This window comes from Corvus cornix, chromosome 3 (genome assembly GCF_000738735.6).
Source record: "Corvus cornix cornix isolate S_Up_H32 chromosome 3, ASM73873v5, whole genome shotgun sequence".
Lineage (NCBI taxonomy): Eukaryota > Metazoa > Chordata > Aves > Passeriformes > Corvidae > Corvus > Corvus cornix.
The window spans coordinates 85,404,688-85,428,592 of record NC_047056.1 but is presented as its reverse complement, the minus strand read 5'-3'; the positions used below and the strand labels follow the sequence as shown (position 1 = coordinate 85,428,592).

At 39.8% G+C, this 23,905-nt stretch overlaps 1 protein-coding gene across 3 annotated transcripts in view; it reads left to right on the top strand.

The window, feature by feature from the left end:
• Positions 1 to 23,905, top strand: part of SMAP1 (small ArfGAP 1) — a 91,982-nt gene that overhangs the window by 3,802 nt on the left and 64,275 nt on the right. For all 3 annotated transcript variants that reach the window (XM_039567982.1, XM_039567983.1, XM_039567984.1), the window contains exons 2-3: positions 22,750 to 22,883; positions 23,581 to 23,666. In XM_039567982.1, coding sequence (XP_039423916.1) covers positions 22,750 to 22,883; positions 23,581 to 23,666 — 220 coding nt within the window. The remainder of the gene's footprint in view (positions 1 to 22,749; positions 22,884 to 23,580; positions 23,667 to 23,905) is intronic.

Below are 23,905 nucleotides of genomic sequence, written 5' to 3'. Positions count from 1 at the left end.
GTCTGCTTCTTCAAGTGTGAGGTATGCAGATACATTGGATGCCTTTGTAAGGTGAAGAATATATCTGAGGACACATCTGCCAGAGTAGCATTAAGTAAAAATTAGGATTGCTGACCCTGGCAACAGTTTCTGGAAGTGGTTTTTATTCTGTATTTGCCTTTTGCCTGTTAAAATAGCTGCTATGAATCTGACTGTTGCTGCTAAAATGTGTTGGAAACTACCTGTTGTAGGGCCATACAGTAGTTGCCATATGTCACCTCCAAATTGTAAATCTTGCAGCTATCAGAAAGACTAGATGATACTTCTGTGGGGAAGAAGTGTGAAAATCAAAAGTTCTGGAACTGTCTTTGAAATCACTGAAACTTTTGGAAGAGTGAGGAGGTTGGGATGACATTTGACAAGGCAGTTCTTGTCTCTGCACTGTCTGTTCTTTACATCCCTATCTGAACAGCTGTCTGCATAAGGCAGTAGATGTCTTCCCAGTGTTATATTGCTGGGAAGAAGTTACACTACTGTTTAAGATATTTGTAGGAAATAGTAGGGTATGTTGACAGTAGCTGAAATCACCCTGAAGTTTTGAGAGAGAGGCAACTGAAATTGCTTTGTGATCTTTTTGTTTGTATAACTAAGTAAAGCTGGCAGGAATTGGAAGGATATAGGAGAAGCTGTATCAGGTATGTAGACGATGCTGAAAGCTATTGTAAAGCATTTGAATTTTTCTTTCTTTTCACTGTAGAGGGAGGGTAATGCATTTTATAAGTTGTTTCAATACTGATATTTGAATCCCTTAAGCAATAACACCTCTTAGAAATATGTCAAATTAAGCCAAAATAAAAAACCCCAAACTGTGAACATCGGTCAGGGACCCTTTGACTATAGGGGCCATAATTTGCTATTTCTGTTTAGTTAATACCTACTTATAACATGCTAGAAGTCTCCTAGACTTATGTTCTTACTGCTTTGCAGCAAGGCTGGTGTTGTTAGGGTGCTGATATTAAATACTGAATCAAGTACTTAGAAGTTGAAGTGTTTGATGAAGCACAAAAGGAGATTGGTTTCAAACACCATTAGGAACAGTAATCAGAGTCTTATGCTCCCCATTTACAGAGAGAGTCACGCTGGACCATGACTGATTGCCTTCAGTTTACAGGCTTGCTTGCTTAGATGGACAGTCCTTTGATTCTGCTGAATATCTTGTCCTCTTTTAAGAAGAAATGTGAATGTTCTCTGACATACCTTTTCTGTCTGTTATGCTTGTATTTGGATGCTGTCTTTAGTATGAAAGGATTGACTACTGAAGTCTGTAAATTCATCTCCCTATCAAGAAGGCAATTACCTGAGCTGTCAACTGCTTTAGAATTTTTTTAAACTGTAATCAAGTTAAAATAACATAATTGGAAACTTGCAGACCTTAGTATAGACAATTGTAGGTGTTTCAGGCCTTCAGAAAAGGTGAATACATTTCTGTATCAGAGGAAGTGTTATGATTTTTTTTGTTGGTTTTTTTTTAATGTTTACTTACTTCATCCCTGATAGTGCTTGAACCCTTTTTAAATGATCTGTTACCAAAATCCTAGTACAAAGAAGCACATTGACGCTGTTGCTTGTTCAGCCAGATTAAAATTGGTTTACTGTGGTTCTAATATTAATGAAAATACTTTTCAGTATTTATAGTTTTACTGTACAGTCATTGAATATCTGTACGTGACTGAAGACTTGGCCTTCTGTCTGAAGAGTGGCAGGTTCAGGCTCTTGGGAGTGTGGAGAGAGACTGGACAGGAAAGATTGTGGTGCCAATATTTTTGTAGCTAGAACTTAACTTTAATTTCCCTAACAACGAACCAATCCCAACCACAGTGCCTCTTAGCAGTGGGGGAGAAAAAAATCTAGTTCAAGTAGGTAGGCAAACTAGCTAGCAAAAGAAATCTGGAATATTCCAGGTATGTTTATGGCTGTTCAGACTCTTCTGTGTAGACAGCAAGTCTTGCATATGATCTCTTCTATGGCTAGGAGACCAACTTAGATATTTGTTTGTGACCATCACTTTTGTGAAGTTGCTTTTGCTTCTTGATGTCTGATCTTTTAACTGTCTTAATCTTGCATTTATACTTTAATAGGTAGTGTGCTTCTTCCTCAAGCAGATGGGTAACTCTCAGAGCTCACTGCCCGCAGCCTGTGCAAGGCATCAGGTTTTTCCTCATTGTCAGTGTAAGAAAGCTTTGTGACAGCTCGACAGCTCACACTAGGGCAAAGCACTGGCTGCTGTACCTCCTCAGGTGAATATCTTTCCTGTCTTCCTCCTAAGGTGGAGAAACCCCTGAGAGGACAGCAGGGGGAATAGAACACAGTTGGATTATGCTGGAGGTCAGTTTCATGTGTCATCTCCAGTGCAACTTCTAGCCCTGTATTGAAGTTCAAACACGAAGTACTAGCTTAGTAGTAGCTGGTTGTGCTGTATGGATGTTCTGTACCAGTTGTTGCAAATATCAGATGTTACTACAGGTCTCTTGGATCAAGAAATTGCTAGTACTTATTTATGTGTTTCTGTTGCAGGGTTCATATTGCTTCTGTGAGATCAGTTTGGTAAAGATCATGTGAATGTAACAGACTGGAATATGAATTGGCAGATACAACTGGAGGCCTCTGGCTGTCCAGTGAGGCTTTGCAGTATCCTTAAGGAATAGTGAAGGCAAAGCACTTTGATTCAGGGTTGTTCTTACTTAAGCTTAGCAAATGGAATGATATATCTTGAACTCTAATAATGGTAAGGAACTGTATCACTAGACATCCTAGTGATAATCTGGTACTTAGCTGGTAGTTTTCTGGCCTTTCTGTCAAAGATAGTGCCTCAAAGACCCTTAGGGACGAGAAACTCACTTCAGTCTCTCTTGGGGCTTGTACAATCAGGATTTTTTTTCCTGTTTCCCTGCTACTAAATAAAATTACCTCAGTGCTCTGTTTTTGTTCTATGTGCTCTTACCTGTTGCTGACATTGGTTGGGTGAGACTGAAACTTAGGAATTAGTTGCTGTTGCAACTAGCCCTGAGAACAATAATTGTCTCCCGCAAGAAAAGAGCCCTTAAGACACCTCACTTGCTGGGAGAAAAGTATGGCAGCCTTATCTTAGGACTTGTGAATGGGGTGTTGCAGTGTTTTGTGACAATAGTGGCCCCTGTAAGGAAGGGGGTTGTTTCCATCTCCTGACTCTTACAGTGCAGAAAAATATTTTCAAATAAGTCACAGGAAAAATGTTTAGCTTGTAATAGAACAGGGTTATTTGCAAAGTTGAAGGCTTTTTACCCAAGTGGGTGCAATCTCCATTCTTTAGGACTTGACTGAACTTGACTGGATGAGACCCAAAGTGGCAGGATGTAACTTTGAATTTAGCATTGCTTTGACAAGAGGCTGGACTAGGTGACCTCCAGACGTTCCTTTCAACCTAATTATTTCTGTGACTACTGATAAAAATATTTGTGGGACTTGTATTTTTTTTAAATTTTTTTATTATGTTGCAAATCTTAGATTCTCTGAGGTGTATTATACCGATTCAGAAATGCTTATGTGCTCAGTTTGCTGCCCTATGTTCAGAATTTATTGGCAGTCTAAGCTGTTTCTGTTGTGTGGACCATAAGGGTGGGACAGTTCCTGAAAAGTGAGTATTGCTATTGCTTGCCTTTTTAAAGTGCAAAACACCCCAGTTCTTTTGGTCAGGGGTACAGGTGTGTGTCTTCGAGTGGTCCTGAAGCTGTGGTTCTGCCACTCCTTAGTGACATGAAAAAGCTGCTGCTGCAGGATGCTGTTTATACCAAGTGGTCTTTGCTTTGTTCCTGAATTTCCTTTTGTGGACCAGAATGATGTTGTCTTTCCTCTTTGGTCTGAATGCTATAAAGAAAGAGCAACTGTGCTGCAGTTAAGAGATCCTTGTACATGATACAGAGGAAACAATTAGATATATCAGTGATAAGCAGACTTTTAGGCAAGTATCCTTTCCTGGAAAGGTGACTCCCTCTTTAGTGCGTGCATGCTAGAGGATTTAAGAGAGTCAATTATAAGACATTACTCAGGGAGTAGTCAGCAGTTGATTTAGCTCAGGTGTCACATTGTCTTAGACTGGCTCAGCAAGGTTCATTAGAGCATGATTCAGCTTTACTTTAGGAACTCTGCTGCTTCACAGTGTTCTCTTGTGGCCACAACTAAATTCTCCAAGACATAATGACTGCCTTGTGAATGGTTAAAGTTGTTTGGTATCTTTATTTTCATGTTGAGGTTCTGAAGAGTTAGGCTGATGAACCCATGACTAGTTAAATCTGTCTTCAGTGTACTGTCAGCGTTGTTTTCAGATATTATGGCAGAGTAAAATGAGTTAGTACTGAGCTATGATTTTTATTGGCATTGTTGAGTGGGATAGCTCACAGCTGGAGGACTGCAATGGATAAGAAAAGGTGCTTAGGAAGGGCAGGCTGGGATTGTGGTAAAGGGGAGTTGCTATTTTTTGTGAGACCAGTGGGGCTGCCTGCGGCTTTACCTGGAGATGAGTGAGCCAGTTGGGAGCTTATGGGTCAGGAGTAGTAATGAGGCTTTCCTCAGACAACTCAAGCCTAATGTTCGCAGGATTTGATGCTTATAGGGGACTTGGACCACCCTTATATTCTGGGGGGACAGCACTGCAGGGAATAAGTAATCAAGGAAGCTTCTGTCATGCATTGATGCCCATATCTCAGTACAAGTGGTTGAGGACCTGTTTCTTACAAACAAGGAATGATGGGTTGAGGATGTAAAGGTTAGTCTTGGCTGCAGTGGTCATGAGGTAGAAGAGTTCAGGATTGGAGACAGCAAAGCAAAGAGTAGAATTATAACCATGATCTTCAGGAGGGAAGATTTTGTTCTCTTCAAGGATCTTTTTTGGAAGAATCATTTGAAAGATGGTTCTGAGCAGAGAGAGCCAGGAAAGCTGGTTGACTACTTCTTTAAGCTCTAGTGTGGCATATGCGGTGAATAGGAGATGGTACAAAGGCACATTGAATGAATGTTCTAAAAAGCTCAGACATAAAAAGGAAGCATATAAGAGGTGGAAGCAGAAACATGTGGCCTAGGGAGAGTCTGGAGACATTGTTCAAGCATGCAAAGATGTGTCTAGGTCAGAAAGCCAACGTCCATATGGAGTCTTATCTGTCAAGTATATGTAAATAGCAACAGGGGAGGCATTTACAGATAATTGGCAGAAAAAAAGAATAGAGAAAATGTGGACCTGCTGCTGAATGGGGAGGGGAACTCATAAGGGATGTGGAAACAACTGAGACATTCAATGCCTTCTTCACTTTGTTCTTTACTAGTAAGACTTGCTTTCAGCGATTCTAGGCAAGAAAAGCATACTCTCAGTTAGTAGAGGAGGATCAGGTTTGAGATTGCTTATAGAAACTGGATGTACACAAGTCTGTGGGCTCTAATAGGATGCAGCCAGAAGGGAGACAGGGCTGGCCAAGGTGATTTTGTGGTGACTCTCATTGACCAAGGTAATGGTCAGTGGGGAGGTGGGTCTTGGGGGCTGAACTCAAGCAAATGTCTTTACTGTCTCTGAAAAGAGCAAGAAGGAACATCTAGGGAACCACAAGCCAGTCAGCTTTGCCTCTGTCCCTGGAAAAGTGACAGAGCAAATAATCCTGAAAACACATGAATAAAAACGATGGGCAGTAGTTGGTATGCATTAACTAAGGGGCTGTAATGTGTGACCAACCCGATAACCTTCCACGCTGAACTGAGCAAGGCGACTGGCTTGGTGGATGAGAACAATGAGTGTTTTCTTACCTTGACCTTTCATGAGGCTTTTGAAACTGTCTTGTAACTTTGATAAGCTGATGAAATGCATTCTGGATAAAGACACTGAGGTGGATTGAAAATAGCTTAGAGGCTAAAATGCCAGGCTCATGGTGGTGATCAACATGTTAAAGTTGAGCGGGAGCCCAGTCCATTTTGGTGTAGCTGAGGGGTTGTTATTGAGGCCAGCACTGTTTAACATCTTCTAATGACCTGTGTGACAGGATGCACCCCTCCCTTGGCAAGCTTGATGGGATGCAAAACTGGGAGGAGTGGTTGATAAACCAGATGGATGTGCTGCTACTCGGGAGCAGGCAAGTGAACAAGTGGAAGAAAGGAGCCACCAGGAACAAAGTTCAACAAAGGGAAATGCAAAGCTCTGTCCCTAGGGAGGGGGTGTTGGCAGTGCAGAAGAGGTGCTGTGGATCAAAAGTTGGTCATGAATCAGTAACGCACCCTTGCCACAAAGAAGGCAAACAACATCTTGGACTGAATGTCCAGAGGAGAGTGGTCAGTGTCTGGAGGGAGGAGATCCTTTCCTCAGTACTGGTGAGACTGCATCTGTAGTCCTGTGTCTGTTCTGAGCTCCACAGTACAAAGAAACAGGGACAGACTGGAGCAAGTCTAGTCAAGTGGCAGGGAGGGGAAGGTTAGTGTGCCTTACGATTGAGTAGAGGCTGAGAGCACTGAGATTGTTTAACCTGGAGGAGAGAAGGCTGCTGGGGAGTTCTTACCTCGTGACAGAGAGTAAATATGATGGAGGCAGACTTGTCTGTGATATCCAGTGATAGGACCAAAAGGCAATGAACGCAAATTAAAACACGGGAAATTCCACTGAAAGATAAGATTTTTTTTTTTTTTTTTTAACTCCAGGAAAGGCTATTTAGGATCAGGTTACCTGGAGAGGCTGTGGAGCATGCATTGTGGAAGCACCAAAAATCTGACTGGGAACAGCCAGCCCTAAGCAACCTGATGTGTTTTCTGTGCTCTGAGCACCAGGGTTTGGACGAGCTGATCTTCAGGGTCCCTTCCAGTCTCTCCTACTTCAGATCCACTTCAGTTATTTTATCACTTACAAGCTGATATGGTGTCCCACTGCAGATACCATGCAATTTTTTTCTCCCCAGTGTGCAAGTGTCAGCCTATGTAGATTCAAAGTAGATTCTTTGTTTAAAGTTGAAGTCCTTTATGAGAAAGCAATTAAACAGTAGTAAATACAGACTGTAGTAGAGCTTTGAATTTTCAAGAAACATAGAAATTTTGCTGTGGTTTGTGCATCCAGAGACAAAAAGGAGCAAATCTAGCCATTTGAAGCAACTGGGAGTTGAGAGGCTGTGGTAGAAGGGTTACTCATATCTTATGTTTGACTGAAATGTTGTTTAAGTCTAGCTGGGAGAATACCTTCACAACTTTAACTGCTCTGTAGAGCTGGTAGACAGTTGCTTAGAGCTAGTGTCCCTTGTGTCAGAAATTTCCCTGGATCTTACAGCTACTGGTTTGAGCTCCATATTATGACTAACAACTATTTCCTCTGGAAGACTGGGAAAAAAGAAACTACTACAGATTCCTGTTTGTCTTACATTCTGGCCTCTTATCTGATTAATGTTTGCTGAGAGCTTGAGCAATATTAGTTCTCTTAACATTTTTCTCTTAAATGTCTTTATAAAAATCCATTCAAACAAAACTGCTTTATTTTCTTTGTGATAACTTGGCAGATTTAAAATTGGAATGGATACCTATTTATATTAATATTTGTTTACAGTAGACTCTGATTATGTGATATATTGCTAACTCCTGCTTATCTTCCACTGTCTTGTCTTGATCACGTGTCGCTTTCCATTAGGTGGTAAACTTGTATGTCTGAGTATGTACTCTCAAGGAGCTCCTGCCCAGTGCTATGAAACAACCCAGTCAAGAGAACCCGAGTTCCTGTCTTGTTTCTGCCTTGGAGGCTTATCCAAAATACTGATGAGATTTGTCTCCCTCTGACCAGAGGAGCCAGATGCTTTTCTGTTCTGAGGTGATGATCTGAAGAGGAGGAAGAAACTTGGAGGAACAGAGAACATCCTTGTGCTGCAAGTCTGTGGTAGATGTGGATATAGAGAGTGCTGATGTTGTAGCTTATGGAGTTTGTGGCAAGTTTTTGGGGGGGAAGTTGATCTATGTGGTTTTTGTATTCTACCTATCTCAGTAGCCCTAAACTGCGAGTTGCCCCTTTCCTCTCTCCAGGAAAGGTGTTTGTTTCTGGTAGACAGTGGAGGAAGAAGAGGTAGAGACTGTAGCTCAGCACCTGTCAGAGTGGAGCTGTGGACAGCCATGTGTGATAGTTGGAGGCGATGTTGCCAAGCAACTGACTTTGCAGGTGTGGTTTGGTAAAGGAACAGTTCTTTCTCTAAAAGCTGTGCCTGGCTATGATTTTGTGTTTAAAAAATAAGAAAAAAACAAAACAAAACAACCCCAAAGATGAGTAACTTTCTCTCTTGCATGGATGAGAAAAGGAATGCAATATTCCACATCCAGCTATTGATTGCTATACAAGAATCTAATGCATTTTTACTGAAGTCTTTGAATGAAAATGAATAAAGCTTGATAGTACAGGACTTTATTGGTAGGGTTAAAGGCAGTAGTAGTCATATAAGAAATTCTGCAAAACAAGATGGAAGTGATTCATCATGTAACCTGGTATTTTTGAATGCAGCTGAACTTGCGGGTGGATTCAAATCACAGCAGAGAGTGACAATCAGGAAAGAATGATCATTTTAAATAAGCTCCTGGCAATGTGTGCTGAAGTCATTTGGATTTAAATTTGTCATTCATAACAATTTATAGAAGCAACTAGTGTATTGATAAGTAATGATGCCTTTATAATAAAGGGACTGATTATCCCATTAAGGTATGCATATGGGGTGTTTTTTCTGTTGCCTGTTATCTGTAGAATGACAAAAATAACCCTTTAAACATGACAAATGCCACACTTTATGTGCACCCTTTAGATCTTCAGAGGAAGTGTGCTTGACCACTTAAGCAGGGGTTCAACCAAAGAGACATGTCAGGAGGACAGAGTGCAGGCCTTTTGGTCTTTGTTCTCATTGCCAAGTGATACCTGGATTATCCTCAGCATTAAATGCATTGAACTGCTGTACCAGGTTTGTCTGAGAGGGCCCTAACTTTCCATGGCAGCTCTCATGCTGCTGTGCTTTGCAGCTCTGGAAGGTTGTTGATAATACACCACTGTTTCAGCTGATGCTGAGCAGTGCAAGTGCAGCCTCAAGGCTGTCTCTCCAACCTCCTGCCAAAGGCCACTGGACTGGAGGTGGGCGAAAGTTTGGGAGGGGATGTAGCCAGGACAGCTGACCCAAACAGACCTAAGGGATAGCCTATGACAAGTGGCACAGTAAAAGCTAAGAGAAGGGGAGGGGGAGGTTTTGTTGTTAAGGTGTTTGTCTTCCAGAGCAACCTCTGTGTACTGAGACCTTGCTTCCCAGGAAGTGAGTATCACCTGCTGATAGCAGAATAAATATTTTTCTTCTTACTTCTGCACATGGCCTTTGTTTTTCTTTATTAAACTGCCTTTATCTTGACCCATGAATTTTTTATCTTATTTTCCCCTCTTTGGTGGGTGCATGATGACCACACAAGGTTTATCCACCGCAACTGCTGAGGGTTTCTTGTGTGTTCTAAGTACAAAGTAACTGTCATTCTCATTAATAAAGATTGTGAAGCCTTGGTTCAATTTTCTGGGCCTTCTGCAGCATATAGCAAGCAACTTGTGAAAGAAGTGATGCTGAATACCCCTTGACACTTGTCTTGTTCACTGTGATTTCCATGGAGCTTGGGTGTTCATGGAGTCCCTGCTTAAAAAAGTTTACTCCAAAAATATGTTTATGGAACGAAAGGATTCTGTCAGGTGGTCTTAAACGAGACTTTAAAAAATACAACAGATCCAAGACCTCATGCTTGAGAGTCCTGCAAAGCTTTGAGAGCATATTTTGAGAATTGGTAACTTCTCAAGCAATCTTAATCCTACTTAGAACTCATACTCACAATTCTGTATTCTAGACTAAATGCAGCTGAGTGCTTTGGTATTGTATTCCATTTCTCTTCTGGCATCTGAAGGAAATGATATTTCAAGGAAAAATATTGTACAGCCACAACTTACTTTCTACATAGAGTACAGAAGATCACTTTGGAAAAATAACTTGCCCAGAGAAACCTCCCAACTTTCTCTCAATTTGTTTGAAACACAAATCTAGTTAAATGAACTGTGAAGAACACTACTTGAAAGTAAATTTGTTCTTTTCTTTCTCAGTCACATTTAGCTGATATAATGATGTCTGAGTATTGATGACTGTCATGCTGGAATGTTCAACTGTAGTTTGAATTTTATTTAATCTAGTATCATCTTGCAGGAGACCAACATAGTTTTAGGAAGCAAGAAGCCTTTAGAAAAATGCAAAGCACATTTAAGCCTTGAATGTGTGGCAAGATGCATTTGAATTGAAAATAAATAAGTTACTTTGTGGTTTAAAAAAGACAAAATTTTCAAATACTGGACTGAATTTTTCTTCAAAGAGATGGTGAAATATACCTTAGAGCTGTTCAAAACAACTGAACAAAGCCCTAAGCAGCATGGTCTAATTAGATCTGATTGAAACAGCAAGTTAGTTTAAGTGATGTCAGGAAGTCCATTTATGCCTATATTATTTTATAGGTTCTGAGGAAATGCAGAAGTTCTTTAACACCTGCTCTTTAAAAGATCCGTCTTACAGAGCATAGATACTTTCTGTTGTGTGTATTGGCTCAAACTCAGCTACTTGATCTGATCTGCATAACCTGAAGAGGAAATGAGACAGTGTGTAGAGGAGGAATGTAGGTGAATATCTCCGCAGTGAATGTGGATGTGCTGCCGGTGGGATGGCAGAGAGAATCAGAAGAGTAAGAGTGAAAAAACTCATGGGTTGAGATGAAGACAAGTAAAGCAAAAGCTGTGCCCACAAGCAAAGCAAAATAAGGAATTAATTCACTTCTTAGCATCAGCAGGTGGGTGTTCAGCCTTCTCCGGGAAAGCAGGGTTCCATCGCATGTAACAGTTATGTAGTTACTCACTCCAAATGTCTCTCCTTTCTCCTTCTTACTCCAACTTTTATTGCTGAGCACAGTGTTGTATGGGATGTCCCTTTGGTCAGATGGGGTCAGATGTCTCAGCTGTGTTCCTTTCTGGCCTCTTGCCCACCCTCAGCCTGCTCACTGGCAAGGTAGTCTGAAGAGCAGAAAAGGCCTTAATGTTGCACAAGCACTGCTCAGCAATAAAAACATTTGTGTGTTATTCACACTGTTTTGGTCACAGATTCAGAACACACCACCATAGGGCCTTCTATGAAAAAAATAAACTCCATCCCCACACAAACCAATATAGCAGAGAGGATTGGTACAAAAAAACCAATCTGGCTGGTCATTATAGATGATTTCAGTGTATTTCTACTGTCTAGAGCCTGAAATTTGGCATTTTACGTTGCCCACTCATGGCTTGAAAAGGTGCACTTTTTGCTCCGTATAAACTGGCTGGCCGGCCAGACCTGGAGAGTGGTGAATGGAGTCACATCCAGCTGGTCACTAGTGGGTTTCCCAAGGGCTCAGTATTTGGTCCCGTCCTGTTTAATATCTTTATCAATGATCTGGATGAGGGGATTGAGTGCACCCTCAGTCAGTTTACAGATGATACAAAGTTGGCTGGGACTGTTGATTTGCTGGAAGGGGGCAGGAAGGCTCCCCACAGGTTCTGTCGATGGGCTGAAGTCAGTTGTATGAGGTTGAACAAGGCCGAGTGCCAGGTCCTGCACTGCACAGGAAAGAGTGCCTGGAAAGCTACCCGATGGAAAAGGACTTGGGGGTGCTGGTTGACAGCAGCTGAACGTGAGCCAGCATGTGCCCAGGTGGCCAAGAAGGCCAATGGCACCTGGCCTGTATCAGCAATAGTGTGGCCAGCAGGACCAGGGCAGTGATTGTCTGTCTGTGCTTGGCACTGGTGGGGCTGCACCTTGAGTTCTGTGTCCAATTCTGGGCCCCTCACTGCAAGAAGGAGTTGGACTGAGTCCAGAGAAGGGCAATGGAGCTGGGGAAGGGTCTGGAACACAAGTCCTGTGAGGAGGAGCTGAGGAAACTGGGGGTGTTTAGCTTGGAGAGGAGGAGGCTCAGGGGAGCCCTAATCACTCTCTGCAACTCCCTGGAAGGAGGTAGCCAGGTGCAGGTTGGCCTTTTCTCCCAGGCAGCCAGTGACAGGACAGGAGGAAATGGCCTCAAATTGTGCCAAGGAAGGTACACATTAGTTATTGGGGAAAATTTCTTCACTGAAAAGCTGGTCAGGCATTGGAACAGGCTGCCCAGTTCCAGTACCTGAAGTGGTGAATCGTCATCTCTGGAAGTATTAAGCAAGAGGTAGGTGTGGTACTTGGCCATGTTTGGTTAATGGTGGAACTTTCAGATTTAAGATGTCTTTTCCAACCTTAATGACTCTGATTCTATGACTTGGATAAAGAAGCTTGGATCTCTGGTTTCTCTGCATCTTGGAGAGGTTATGGGGGTGCATTTACCTTCTTTGTAATGTATGAGAAAGCACATCTCTGCAGTCACTGAGGACTGCACAGAGGTTGTACAGTTTGTGGAGTGTTTATTTAAGGATCTCTTCAGTTATGTTTGAGGAAAAATTGTAAAGGGAAGCTGATTAATGCAATTGCTAGATAATGTCTCTGGTAGGAAAGGGTTCATTCTTGTTTATGGCAAACAGGCTACGTTATAAGCCTGTCTTGCATACAAATGTTATCTCTGAGGTTTTTGTCATAGTTAAAGGAAGAACTTCAATAACTGACTGAAGGAGTTTTTTGCAGCAGGTGCTTATATAATCTTTATCCCTTGACTGGGTATGCAGAAGGGTTGCTGCATCCTGACAGAGTAGCACAGATTTATACCTTTCTTTTTCTTGTCAGTGATGGTTTTACTTACTGCTTAGCTATCAGCTTATGAAAACATTTTGTAAGAGCTTGCTGTTTCCCATTTTCCTTTTATTTCTGCATATAAAAGGAGTATAAATTGTAAACTTAATACAGTAAGTGTTTTAGCATTTCCTTGCTGGCAAGGGAAAAATTGCTGTCAAGACCTGCTCCAGAAGCTTCCTAGTAATACTGTAATATGCTACATAACTTTGTCTTTTTTAGAAAGTACCAAATGCTGCTAACAGGAAATTACAGCTTCCACACCTTATTCTTGCAGCCTGAACTCTGACACAAGCAGTCTTTCTCTTCATGAGTGAACAGGCAGGATAAAATTGGAGCACTACCCCTTAGCCAAATTGAAATTTTATTTCTGAAGCCATTAGGTTATTGAATGTGCCAGGATTGGCACCTTTGTCATCTGTGATACTTGGGGCACTGACTTTACTTTCCAAAGGGTGCTGTAGCAGGGTAGTATCCCACAGGGCTGGTAGGAGTGCTGTGGCTGTGTCCTTTGTACTCTGCGTGTGTACATCCACATACAGTCACAGACACGCGCTCAGCCTATGCAGGCGTGGTTGCCAGCCAGGGGTTGGGAGCTGCTCTCTTGACAGTTCAGAAGTTGCTTATGATCCTGCTTACCTGGGTGGTGTGAGGATGGGTGAAATCTGAGGTGTGAAGTACTTTCAAGTTAGGAATGCAAACTTTGGGAGATGGTTTTAAAGGAGGCTTCAATGCAAAACACTGAGTTAAACCGATATTTTCATTAAAAAAAAGTGTTTTAATGAGGTGGGTGTTCTTTTAAAATCCTGTCATCTCATTTCTAAGATAAATAGGAGGTCTTTGTGATGTTTTGGGGAAAAAATCCCAAAAAACCATCCTAATCTCCTTTTTCTCTTAATTTACATGAGGAGTGCTCAACTATGTATTTATGTATATAACTTTATGGTGAACTCTAAATATTGTATTTTATTTCACAACTTAGCTTTTATGTTCTATAATCACCTAATATTTGATAAAATGACTTTATTTTGGTAAAGCAAGCTTATCTTCTCACAATCTTATTCAGTCAAAAAGATTTTTAGTAGCTGACTATTTGTAAATAAGGCAAAAAAAATTAATTCTTTCACTTTGTCACCTTGCAAGACTGCTTGTGCCAAATGGCTGTTAGACAAGAAAAAGACCTGTTCATCTCAAGAATAAACTGACATTACCTGTGTATCTCCAATAGCTAATGTAACCAGCCTGTCCTCTGATTTACAAACTGCACTTTCATATTCCACACTTAATTTTCTGTATAGAGCTTTCGCTGTTTGAAATTACTTGGATGCATTCCAGAATTAAAGTAGTTATGAAGCCAGCCACTTGATTTTGTGGCTTAAACACAGAAATGAAGGAACATTCATGTCACTGTACTTCTTTTCTAGTTGAGGCTTCATGCAATCCTTGGAATTTCTTTGAAATGCTTTTAGCAATTTTTGATGCTACAGAAGCAATTGAGTAAGTGAGCTGAAGGAATAATTGAAACAATTTGATACATGTTTCTCTCTGACTTACAGAGGTGGGACAGGGTTGTGCAGGGGAAATTTCATTCATGATACTTCTACAGAGCCTGTTTGGAGTTAGGAATAGGTCTGCACTTAATGGATTTTTTGATGGCTTTCATGAAAAACGGTTATCCAAACCAAAAGACAAACTTGGAGGAATCCTGTCCATGAAACTCTCTACCACCTACCAGATAGTGGCTAAAAATAGCTAAGCAATGCTTCTAAGGCTTGTCTTCCCACTATTCCTGCAGTAGGCCTTGAACCATATGACTCTCAGGTACTATTAAGCTGGGCTCTGGAACAGTGTACTTGTCTGCCTTCAGTGCAACTTAATGCTGTTGAGTTTGATTTATTTAAAAATATGAAAACAGCCTGTTACAAGCAGTTCTTGTTTGAACTCCTGTCCCACTTTCCTGAATGTGGTAAATTTTAAGTTCTCAAGTTCTGGTCTTGACTCTCTGAACACAAGCTTGCTAAGCCAGCTGTAAGAGTTTGCTGACAACTACCATGTAAGCCTTTGTTGCCTTTGTTTGGATAAAATAGTATTTTGCTGCATACTTTGACACCTTAAAAGCACATAAAGACTGAGCTTGCATGGTTTTCCCAGTGATGGGTATGGAGGTAAAGCAAGGAAGCCTTTTCTACTGTAAAGGAAGAGAAATTATGCTTGTGGTGGGGACTAGATGTGACATGAGAACATGCTTCAGGCTATTTGTTCTGTTTAATCAGAAACTAATTCAGTGGATTGAGTGACAAGTAAATAATCCTTTATCAGTAGTCTCAAAAGACTTAAGGTTCAAGGGCCTTGAAGAACATTTAATAGAAAAAAGATTCTTGTACTGTGGTTCTTGCATGATTTCCTTTGCTTCAAGATCTTTATGCGAGATCTTTCATTCTTTCAAAGATTTGCTTAATTCACGAAGTCTGTTTCAGTGGACATTAACATTGCAATTGAGCTTTTTTGTGTTGGGGGTGGGTGAGTGGTGTTTCCTTGTAGGATTTGTTTCACTCCCGCCACCCCATCCACCCCAGGAGTCTGTGAAGCAAAAATGAGGATGGTAGATCTACCTTTTGTGGGAAAAACTAAGCAGCCTCCAATGAAACTAGTAAGTGAGGGTCTTTGAACCAGCAGGATTAGACTGAAAATGCATGATAGTAAATTTTTTTTTGGAGTATTTCGGTATTATTTTGACTTAATTGCTGTCTCTAGTGTGTTACGTCTTGAGGAGAGAAACTTGGAGGAATCTCTGTAAGTTCTGCCTTGTTCTTTTGTTCTTCCCTGAGTAGCCCCTGGAGAAGGCACTGTTTTGTGTTAACTCAGATCTTCTTATATTAAATTGAATTACATAAAATACAGCTGCTGCTTACTTGTTTTCTTTCGTTTCTCTCTATCTGCTATGTAAGGGTGCTTGTCTCCTGTTCACAATCTTTATTTTTATCTCAGCCTGGAGAAGTTACAGATGTTTTTGAAAGATATTCTTTCCTAACTTGGTTGAAGTCTTGCACAGCAGAACACTTGAGCAGTATGAATTTGGTGTGGATAGTAATGGAAAGGGAGAGAGCACTGCATGGGTATGCTTGGATTGATGCAATGAGGCTTTCTTTGACCAAAAGTGATAGCTTTTGTGAACTGGCTATCAACCACTCAGGATGGGTCAGGTGTGTAGATTTTCTTGCAGTTAATTCTCTGTTCCACAAGATGGAGCCAGTTCTTTGGCAAATCAAGTCTGTCAAACAGCAGGAGAATTTGGGGAAACAAATGAGAATTAAAGTAACTTCACTGCGCTTTATAGGTAAAGGACAGGCAGGATGCTGTTGAGAGAAAAAAAGCATTGTAGTCTGTCAGAAGTCTTTAAAGATGTTGGCCCAAGATAAGTTTGCTACAGACTATATTAGAGGTGCAAAGTTATGTGTAAGGTTATGTGTAATACTTGGCTTCCTTCCTTGTAGAATTTCTAACTGGTAACTGCAAGAATGTAAAGTGAAAACTAACTTTGTGTTTATGTGCCTCTATCATACAAACCTTATTTAAAGCTAGTCTTGACAAGCTTTTTTCATTTAAAACTTTGTCTCAAAACTTATTAGTTTCTTGGCAAACTGGGTTTATGCATGTATTGTAAAGGATTCAGAATTGTTCGCTGAGATGTAAAACGGTTGTCCTTCTCTTTGACAGCACATGTAAAATTGAAAGGCTGCATGCTTGCTCCTTTTACCCCAATTCAGACCTCTGTTTGCTCTCTGTACATTAAGATGTTTCGTGAGAGGGGTCAGCACCTGTAGTGAGCAAAAGGAGTGTTTCGTTGTTAACTGCAGTTACAGTAAGCTGAACAGATGGTGGTGGACTGATGGAGGGAAGGAAACTCAATTGTTGTAATAAGGGAACCAACAATCATCTTTCAAGTTCATAGTCAAATTTGCAGTGATCTTATACTTGCTCTTTTGTGGATGTCACCCAGTTATGTCATATTCGAAGACTTTCATTTTCTTTTGCCTCTTTTTAGTTTGTTCTGGTCTCCACTCCACTGCCTTTTTTTTTTTTTTTTTTTGGTAACGTGTTTGTGTGACAGGTTCTCCTACTCCTGCCCAGTCTTGTCTGTTATTTCTTGCTAATTCCTTACTGCAGGTGGAAGCTGAGTAGAGGATGGAGCATTGACTGAGATGTTTAAAACAGCTGAAATATTTTTTTAACTAATCAAATGGAGAGCTAAAGCAATGTTTCACACTGTATTGACTGCTTGGGTTCATATACAGCTAGTATATGAGGGTTTCACATTTTTTGTAATGCTGATAAAAGTACTTTTTCCGTCAGCATTTTAAATGAACCATATTGTTTAAACCTTGTTTTGTATCTCATGCAGTGCTGTGTGTGTGCTGATGCAAAATAAAACTTGAGCAGTTGGAGTAAAACTTAAATCTTGGACATACAAACACTAATGTACTTTGTGTTTTGTTTCCTTTGAAAATGCATGATACCAGCTTCAGCATTACAATTCCCATCATTATTCTTGCCCAAAGATGCATGTCAGCTTTACACACAAAAAGATGGTTGTATCATATAGAAGTACATTAGAAGGGTTTATCAGCAATGTGTGAATTTTTATTATGGCTTCTTCAGTCAGCTTCTTTCTAAAACAGTGGAGTAGAACACATGGTCCTTACTGAATGAGTTAATGGGGACAGAGAAGAAAGTGTTATTTGGGAGTATGTGCACAAACATTAAGCATGTGCAAGGTATGAGTTCAGTTTAAATCATATGAAGGAGAAATCTGTAATCAAAAATTGTATCCTGAAAAAAGGAAAGTGTGAGGGAAAAGTGGGAAAGATTTTGAAATATGTTGAGAGAAAAGCTTTCACCTCACCAGAGAATATGTAAAAATGATGCCTTTTACGCAAAATTCACACTTTGATGTGCATTTTAGAATGAAAGAATGGCATGTGAAATTGAACAACTTTTTCAGCAATTTAAAAATTGGCTTGAAATCAACTTATCTGAAGACTTTTATCTAAAATTATGTAAATTGCTTTCAAGCTCTTTATTGCTTAGGTTTTAAACAGCTGAAGTTGAGTTTTGAAATGTTCACAGTTTTTTAGTAGCTGTAGATATTTCTGTGAATAGGGAGAATGGTGGTTCTATATAGTAACTGTAGTGGCATGGAAGTCTACTGTAACTGGAAATAAACTCTCTAGTTTTTTTCTTTAATTCGTGAGTTATCTAAAAACTCTGAAAACTTAAAGATACAACAGGCTATGTTGTTCCTTGGTGGCTACATATTTCTTTCCTTTTTTGGAGCCCAGATGGTCTCTAATAAAGGACTCCTTAAATACCATAAATATGTCACAGTTAGTGCTGTTTCTATGCACCTGATTGGATTCTAATATATATTTGGGATGTCCCTGAGTGTTCCCTCCTGGCTTGTTGCCTACTCCCTGCCTGCTGGGTGGGGATAGAAGAGAAATCCTTGACTCTGTGCAAGCCCTGTCCAGCTGTAGCCAAAGTATTTCTGTTACCAGCACTGTTTTGGTCACAAATCTAAAGCACATCTCCATAGGGGCTGCAATGCAGCAAGTTAATTCCATCCCAGCCAGGCCCAGTATACTGGGAAATATTGCTTGGTGTTGTCCATTTAACATGTAATAGCCAAGACTGAAAATTAATTATATGAAGCTATATGATGGCCCAAAGAACTACCTTTCTGTTTAGCTCTTACAAGAAACTTGCACTTGTGCTGTGTTGAAATTTCAAGTCAAAATTAATCACTTCTTTTTATGAAGGCAACTGAATTACAGTTATCAGTAAGACTAAATACACACAACAAACCTTGTGGGCCTAAAAAAATAACCTAGTTATTTTAAGGATTCCTTAAATTGTGTATGACCTAATGCATTCAAAATCTTGTCATGATTTCTCTGGCAGATAGCACACACCTTCACAGCCACCTGCTAAGAACTGAAATGGGAATTTAAGTCTAATCAGTAGACTGTGTATAGAAATATGGAAAAAAAAGTTTAGAGTGAAGAAAAAAAAAGTTCGATTCTCATCTTGGAAGCAGCAATCTGTCTTACTGTTGCTGAAGTTTTTTCCTTTGTTCAGCCAGGCACTGTTCCAGGGACTTCATGGTATTCTAGTATATAGTCTAGTATGAATATTGGTCATTTTCAGTCCTATGGCTTTTTTCCTAAAATTAACTTTAGTAAAGGATGGAAGAGACTGAAAATACTTTTAAGCAGTTATCTATATCTTAAATGACTGAAGAAGTAACTTCACGTGTATTTTTATATTGGAGTGTTGCAGCAAGCTGCTGAACTGCACATTGGCGCTTCTAGTAAAAATTCAAATGGCTTCCAGGAGAACAAAATTACAGTTCTATTAAAACTTATGTCAAATGTGTCAAGTATTTTGTGTTCTTATTGACTGACTGAAGTTGCAGTGTATAGTGCAGTTCTTGGTAGGTAAGATAGCATTACTACTGACATGTAAAGGTGTTTTAAATAGTGTAAAATAACAGCCATCAAGATTCTTGATGTCCAGTCTTCATTTCTGAAGCCAAATATCCATATTCTTAATTGGCTAGCAAAATACATACAGCAGTTAAACCAGGTTACTCTTGTAAATTTTTCTAAAGAAAGTCAAATGTGTCTTTAAGGACCCAACAAAAAGAAACCTGTGAATATTTCTATTAGTGCAAAATTTTTCCTGTGTGCAGAAATAAGGATCCCGACTTCATACAGAATTGACAAAACTGTACATTGTTTATTGAATCTCTCCAAATTACTGTTTAGCAGTTTTCACGCAAGGTTTGCAGCCTAGGCTTTAGTTGACTGTTTGGTTAAGTCAAGCATAGTTGGTTTGATGCCCACACAGAAAATATTTTCTGACTTCTCTTGCCTAGTGCTTAACTGTGGTTATGATTGATTTGTATTAATGAAAACATTTTTCATTTGAAGTGTTTAATATTGCATATTGTCATTACTCGGAATTAAATTCAGAGGTTACACATGAACATTTTTGTCTGGCCTCAGGTTTGCCTGTTATTCCACTGTTTAATTTGTTACTTTATTGCTTAAATATATTTGATTTCCCTAATTTATTTCATAAATAAGTACAAATTAATGAAATATGAGCTTTTGGGAAAATACAAATGCTCTTTTCCAGGAGAAAACCAGCTACAACAAGTTGTCTTTCTTTTTGTTAACAAAGTTTCAAGTGTAATATTTTAACTACAAAGTTAATAATCTCTCTCTTAATTTATTTAGACTTCAGTCGTGTCAAGTCCTCCTTCCAGACTTGTCTCATTAATGTAGAATTTGCCTGTCTGGGATCTCATAGCTGAGGCAGTACCTGAAGTACAGGAACCCCATGTGATGTGTAGTTTTACAAACTCATTTGTGGTAAAAATTCATAGCAGTTGTGTAAACACCCTATAGGGATTCAAAACTTGGACAGCATATAGATAGTATAGTTAAACACCTTCCTTCCCTGTAGTAACCCGATGAAAACAGGCTCCAGGTTTTAGAAAGCACATGGGTTATACTTTGGGGGAAAAACTGGAGAAGCTGTTGGGTACACAAGACTTTATCTTACATGTTTCTAAACTGTCATGACTAGATTAATCTACTGCATAAACTGAGGTACTTGATCTACAATGGAGTGGCTAAGAAGGTTTTTTATTAAGTTTCTTCTGGTGTACTATTTTAGCTGAAACTTGATTAATAGGTTGAGGCAAATGACCTGCAAAACTCTATCCTGGAGCACTAAAACTAAAAGTAGTATAAATTTTAAGTGAGGCCTTCCTGTAATACAAATGTACCAAGTGTAAGAGTGAGTATTTTGTGTCTGTAGTGTTTTATAGGGGGAAATAAAAAGGCAGATCAATAGGTAGCTAGTTGTTGAAGTATTTAAGGCACATTACAAACAGTCTGACCGTTCTTATCTGACAAGTAGTAGTTGTAACGTAGAATTGCCATGTGGGAAAAGGTGTGTTAGTTTTTGTGAGTAACTCCTAGATCTCTTGACCCTTGAAATCTAACTTTATGATAGTAGCAGTTGTTTTGAAAACTGCCAGTCATTTTAATGATTGTGGTCTTAAAGGTCAAGCAGTGGACATCAAGTGCTCTGACTTTTTGAGATATTGAGTAAGATAAATTAAAAGCAAGGTTAAATAAAGATAAACTAAACCCCAAAATATTCCCAGCATTTCCACTCGTAAGAATAATGCTTCTTTGCAACAAATGTGGGATCCGTGAATGTGTCTTGGGATTTTCAAATACCAGTTCTAAAGAATGGAGTCTAACTGAAAGGATTTCTCCTGCTTCCTTCTTGTGGCTATTGCTTGAACAGTGCTTGAACACAATCAGAGCTTTTCTTTTTTCTCTTCTGTTCCCAAGAGTTGAGCGGGTGAGTGGTGGCAGGTGAGAAACTGGGAGGAGCACAGCTGAGACATCTGCTGATGCTAATTGTCCATTCCATGCCATGTGGTAAAGTGCTCGAGCAAGAAATGCTTAAGGAAAGGAAGAGGATGAAAGAGCAGTCTTGGTTATGGCGGTGTCCAAAACAAGTGGTGTGGGTGCTGAAGTGCAGCTTTCTAGGAAGTGGCTGGACAGCTGCCTGGCCATAGGAAGTAATGAAGAAATCCTTTCTTTTCTTTTTTTCCTCCCTTTGTATCCAATTTTTGCTTCACTTAATAAAACTGTTATCTCAGTCTGCAAGTCTTCTCCCTTTCCTACTCTTTTCTCCCTGTCTGGTAGGAGAGGAGAGTGAGTGAGCAGCTCTGTGGGTTTTTGCCTGGGGTCAAACCAACACAGTCCTAAGCTAAAGATCAGGAGAAGGAGGCATCTTTTGTTGATCCCAGGAAGGTGTTCATACAATATATTGATATTGAAATGCAAACAACTACGGTTGCAGGAGTGGTCTAGGTGCACGTCTGTCATACAAAAGCAGAAAACAACTGCTCGAAATGTTTTCCAACTCTTCAATATGCCTTCTTGCTTTTCATGGTAGTTATTTAATCTTTGAACTCCTTAGAGTTCAGAACTAGGTGGACTTCAAAGTAGTGCCTTTAACAGTGGTGATGTACAGGGCTGGAATAAAATGATACGTGTTTAATTAGAGAATGAATAGTAGCTTCAAGTGAAAATGCCTAATTGTCACCGTGATAATTCAGGCCAGCATACTTTAACTGTCTTAACATGCCAGCACAGTTGAGAAACAATGGTAAAGTTAAAAAATCAGCCCGATTCTGTTAGAAAATCCATTTGGCTGTGAATGGCAACTCATACTGTAGTTTAGAAATCAAGGATACTGAACATAATGAGTTCTCCACCATCTTAGATGGATATTTTTATCAGTTGGTTTTGCAAATCTCTGTATAGTCATTTCCTAAGAGCTTGCATGCTACTGTTGTAAAGTCTGTGCTGTATGAGGTATTAAAAGATTTGTTGCATTAATACAAAATTGCCCTGCAATTAATTTCAAGTTAAGTACAAATGCATGTCTTAAGAAGCTTTTAAAAGGAGAAAAAGGAGCAACTTCTACTGATTTCTGTTGATGCTTCATCTGAGGCATAGCCATAAGGATTTTTCAAGATGCAAGCAAAATTCTTGTTGCTAGTAAGCCAGCTTTCTAAGATTTGTTTGTTGTGTTGTTTTGGAGGTGGGGAGGTGGACCCAACATAAGACTTTCTAGATAAATCTGGCTAGTTAATGTTTTGTGACATTATTTAGAAGTCTGTGAGTAAAATTGTTAACAGTGGAGATTGTTAAAAGTGACACATATTCTAGAGAAGCAGAGGTGAGCCTTTATTCAAGCCTGTTCATTCATGTTGTCGTATAAAATTATGCCAGAGAAAATCTTCACAGTATATGGAATTTTGAAAATAATTGGTTTATTTCCCCATTCCTTTTAGGACCAAGATGGGCTTCTTGGAACACTGGTGTTTTTATCTGCATCAGATGTGCTGGAATACATCGAAATCTTGGGGTTCATATATCAAGGGTCAAGTCTGTCAACTTGGATCAATGGACACCAGAGCAAATACAGGTAAATTATCTTCAAATATGTTTCCAGTTTGGAAGGGATGTCAGGAGTACTTCTGAAAGGATTTGCATTTATCATGATGCCCAGTTTAAATGTTTTACAATCCTGTTAGCTTTTGCATGTATCATACGTCTACTGTAGTGAGCCTAAATTCATAAAATTCACATCAGAAATTGGTTTAGCTCTCATTTCTCTATCATTTTAGAGGTATTCTATCTTGCCCCAGGGACTCTGAAAGCTACTTCTTGGTTGTATTTGTAGAAAAAGTGTAAGCCTTTTTAGTAAGGGACAGGACAGTAGCACTTGCATCTGTGTGATGCCTGGTTGTGTTCTTTCGGTGTTATCAAGCACTGACTCTGCCAGGTATGCTCCAGTCTGAAGCCTCTTCCTGCCTTTAGACAAATTTTCTTACTCTTTGTCTTCATGGTCTGAAGAGCCATCCTGAGAGATCAAAGCTTGTCTTTCCCTGGATGGGTTAGTTTACACTGCAAACAGCACCAGTGTTGGTCACTTTTGTCCATCAAGTCTGGGCAGGCAGCCCCCCTGTGCCATGGTCATATGTCCCAAGACGTATGGCAACAGGGAGGTCTCCAAGTTAAAACTTGTAATGTCACTTAAGCACTCCATTTGCATTCTGACTGTTTCTGAGTTTACAGTATCGACAGACATGAACTAATGGTTTTCTACCACTTTTCCTTAGTGCATGCAGGAAATGGGAAATACTAAAGCAAGACTCCTCTATGAAGCTAATCTGCCAGAGAACTTCCGAAGACCTCAAACAGATCAGTATCCTTTTTGTTTTGGCTTTCACATTGAAATGACTTTTAATGCAATGGAGATGTTATGACTGTTTCAAGGCACTGCTACATTTGTCAGCTCATATTATTTATTTCATTGATATTGTTGTATAAGAAATGACAGTGGAAGTTGAGAACAGTTCAGAAAAGGTTTAAATTACTTCAGTCATAGCAAATCTACTTCTTAATGAGATTTGGCAAGCACCATTTATTTTTGCTTTCAGAGGA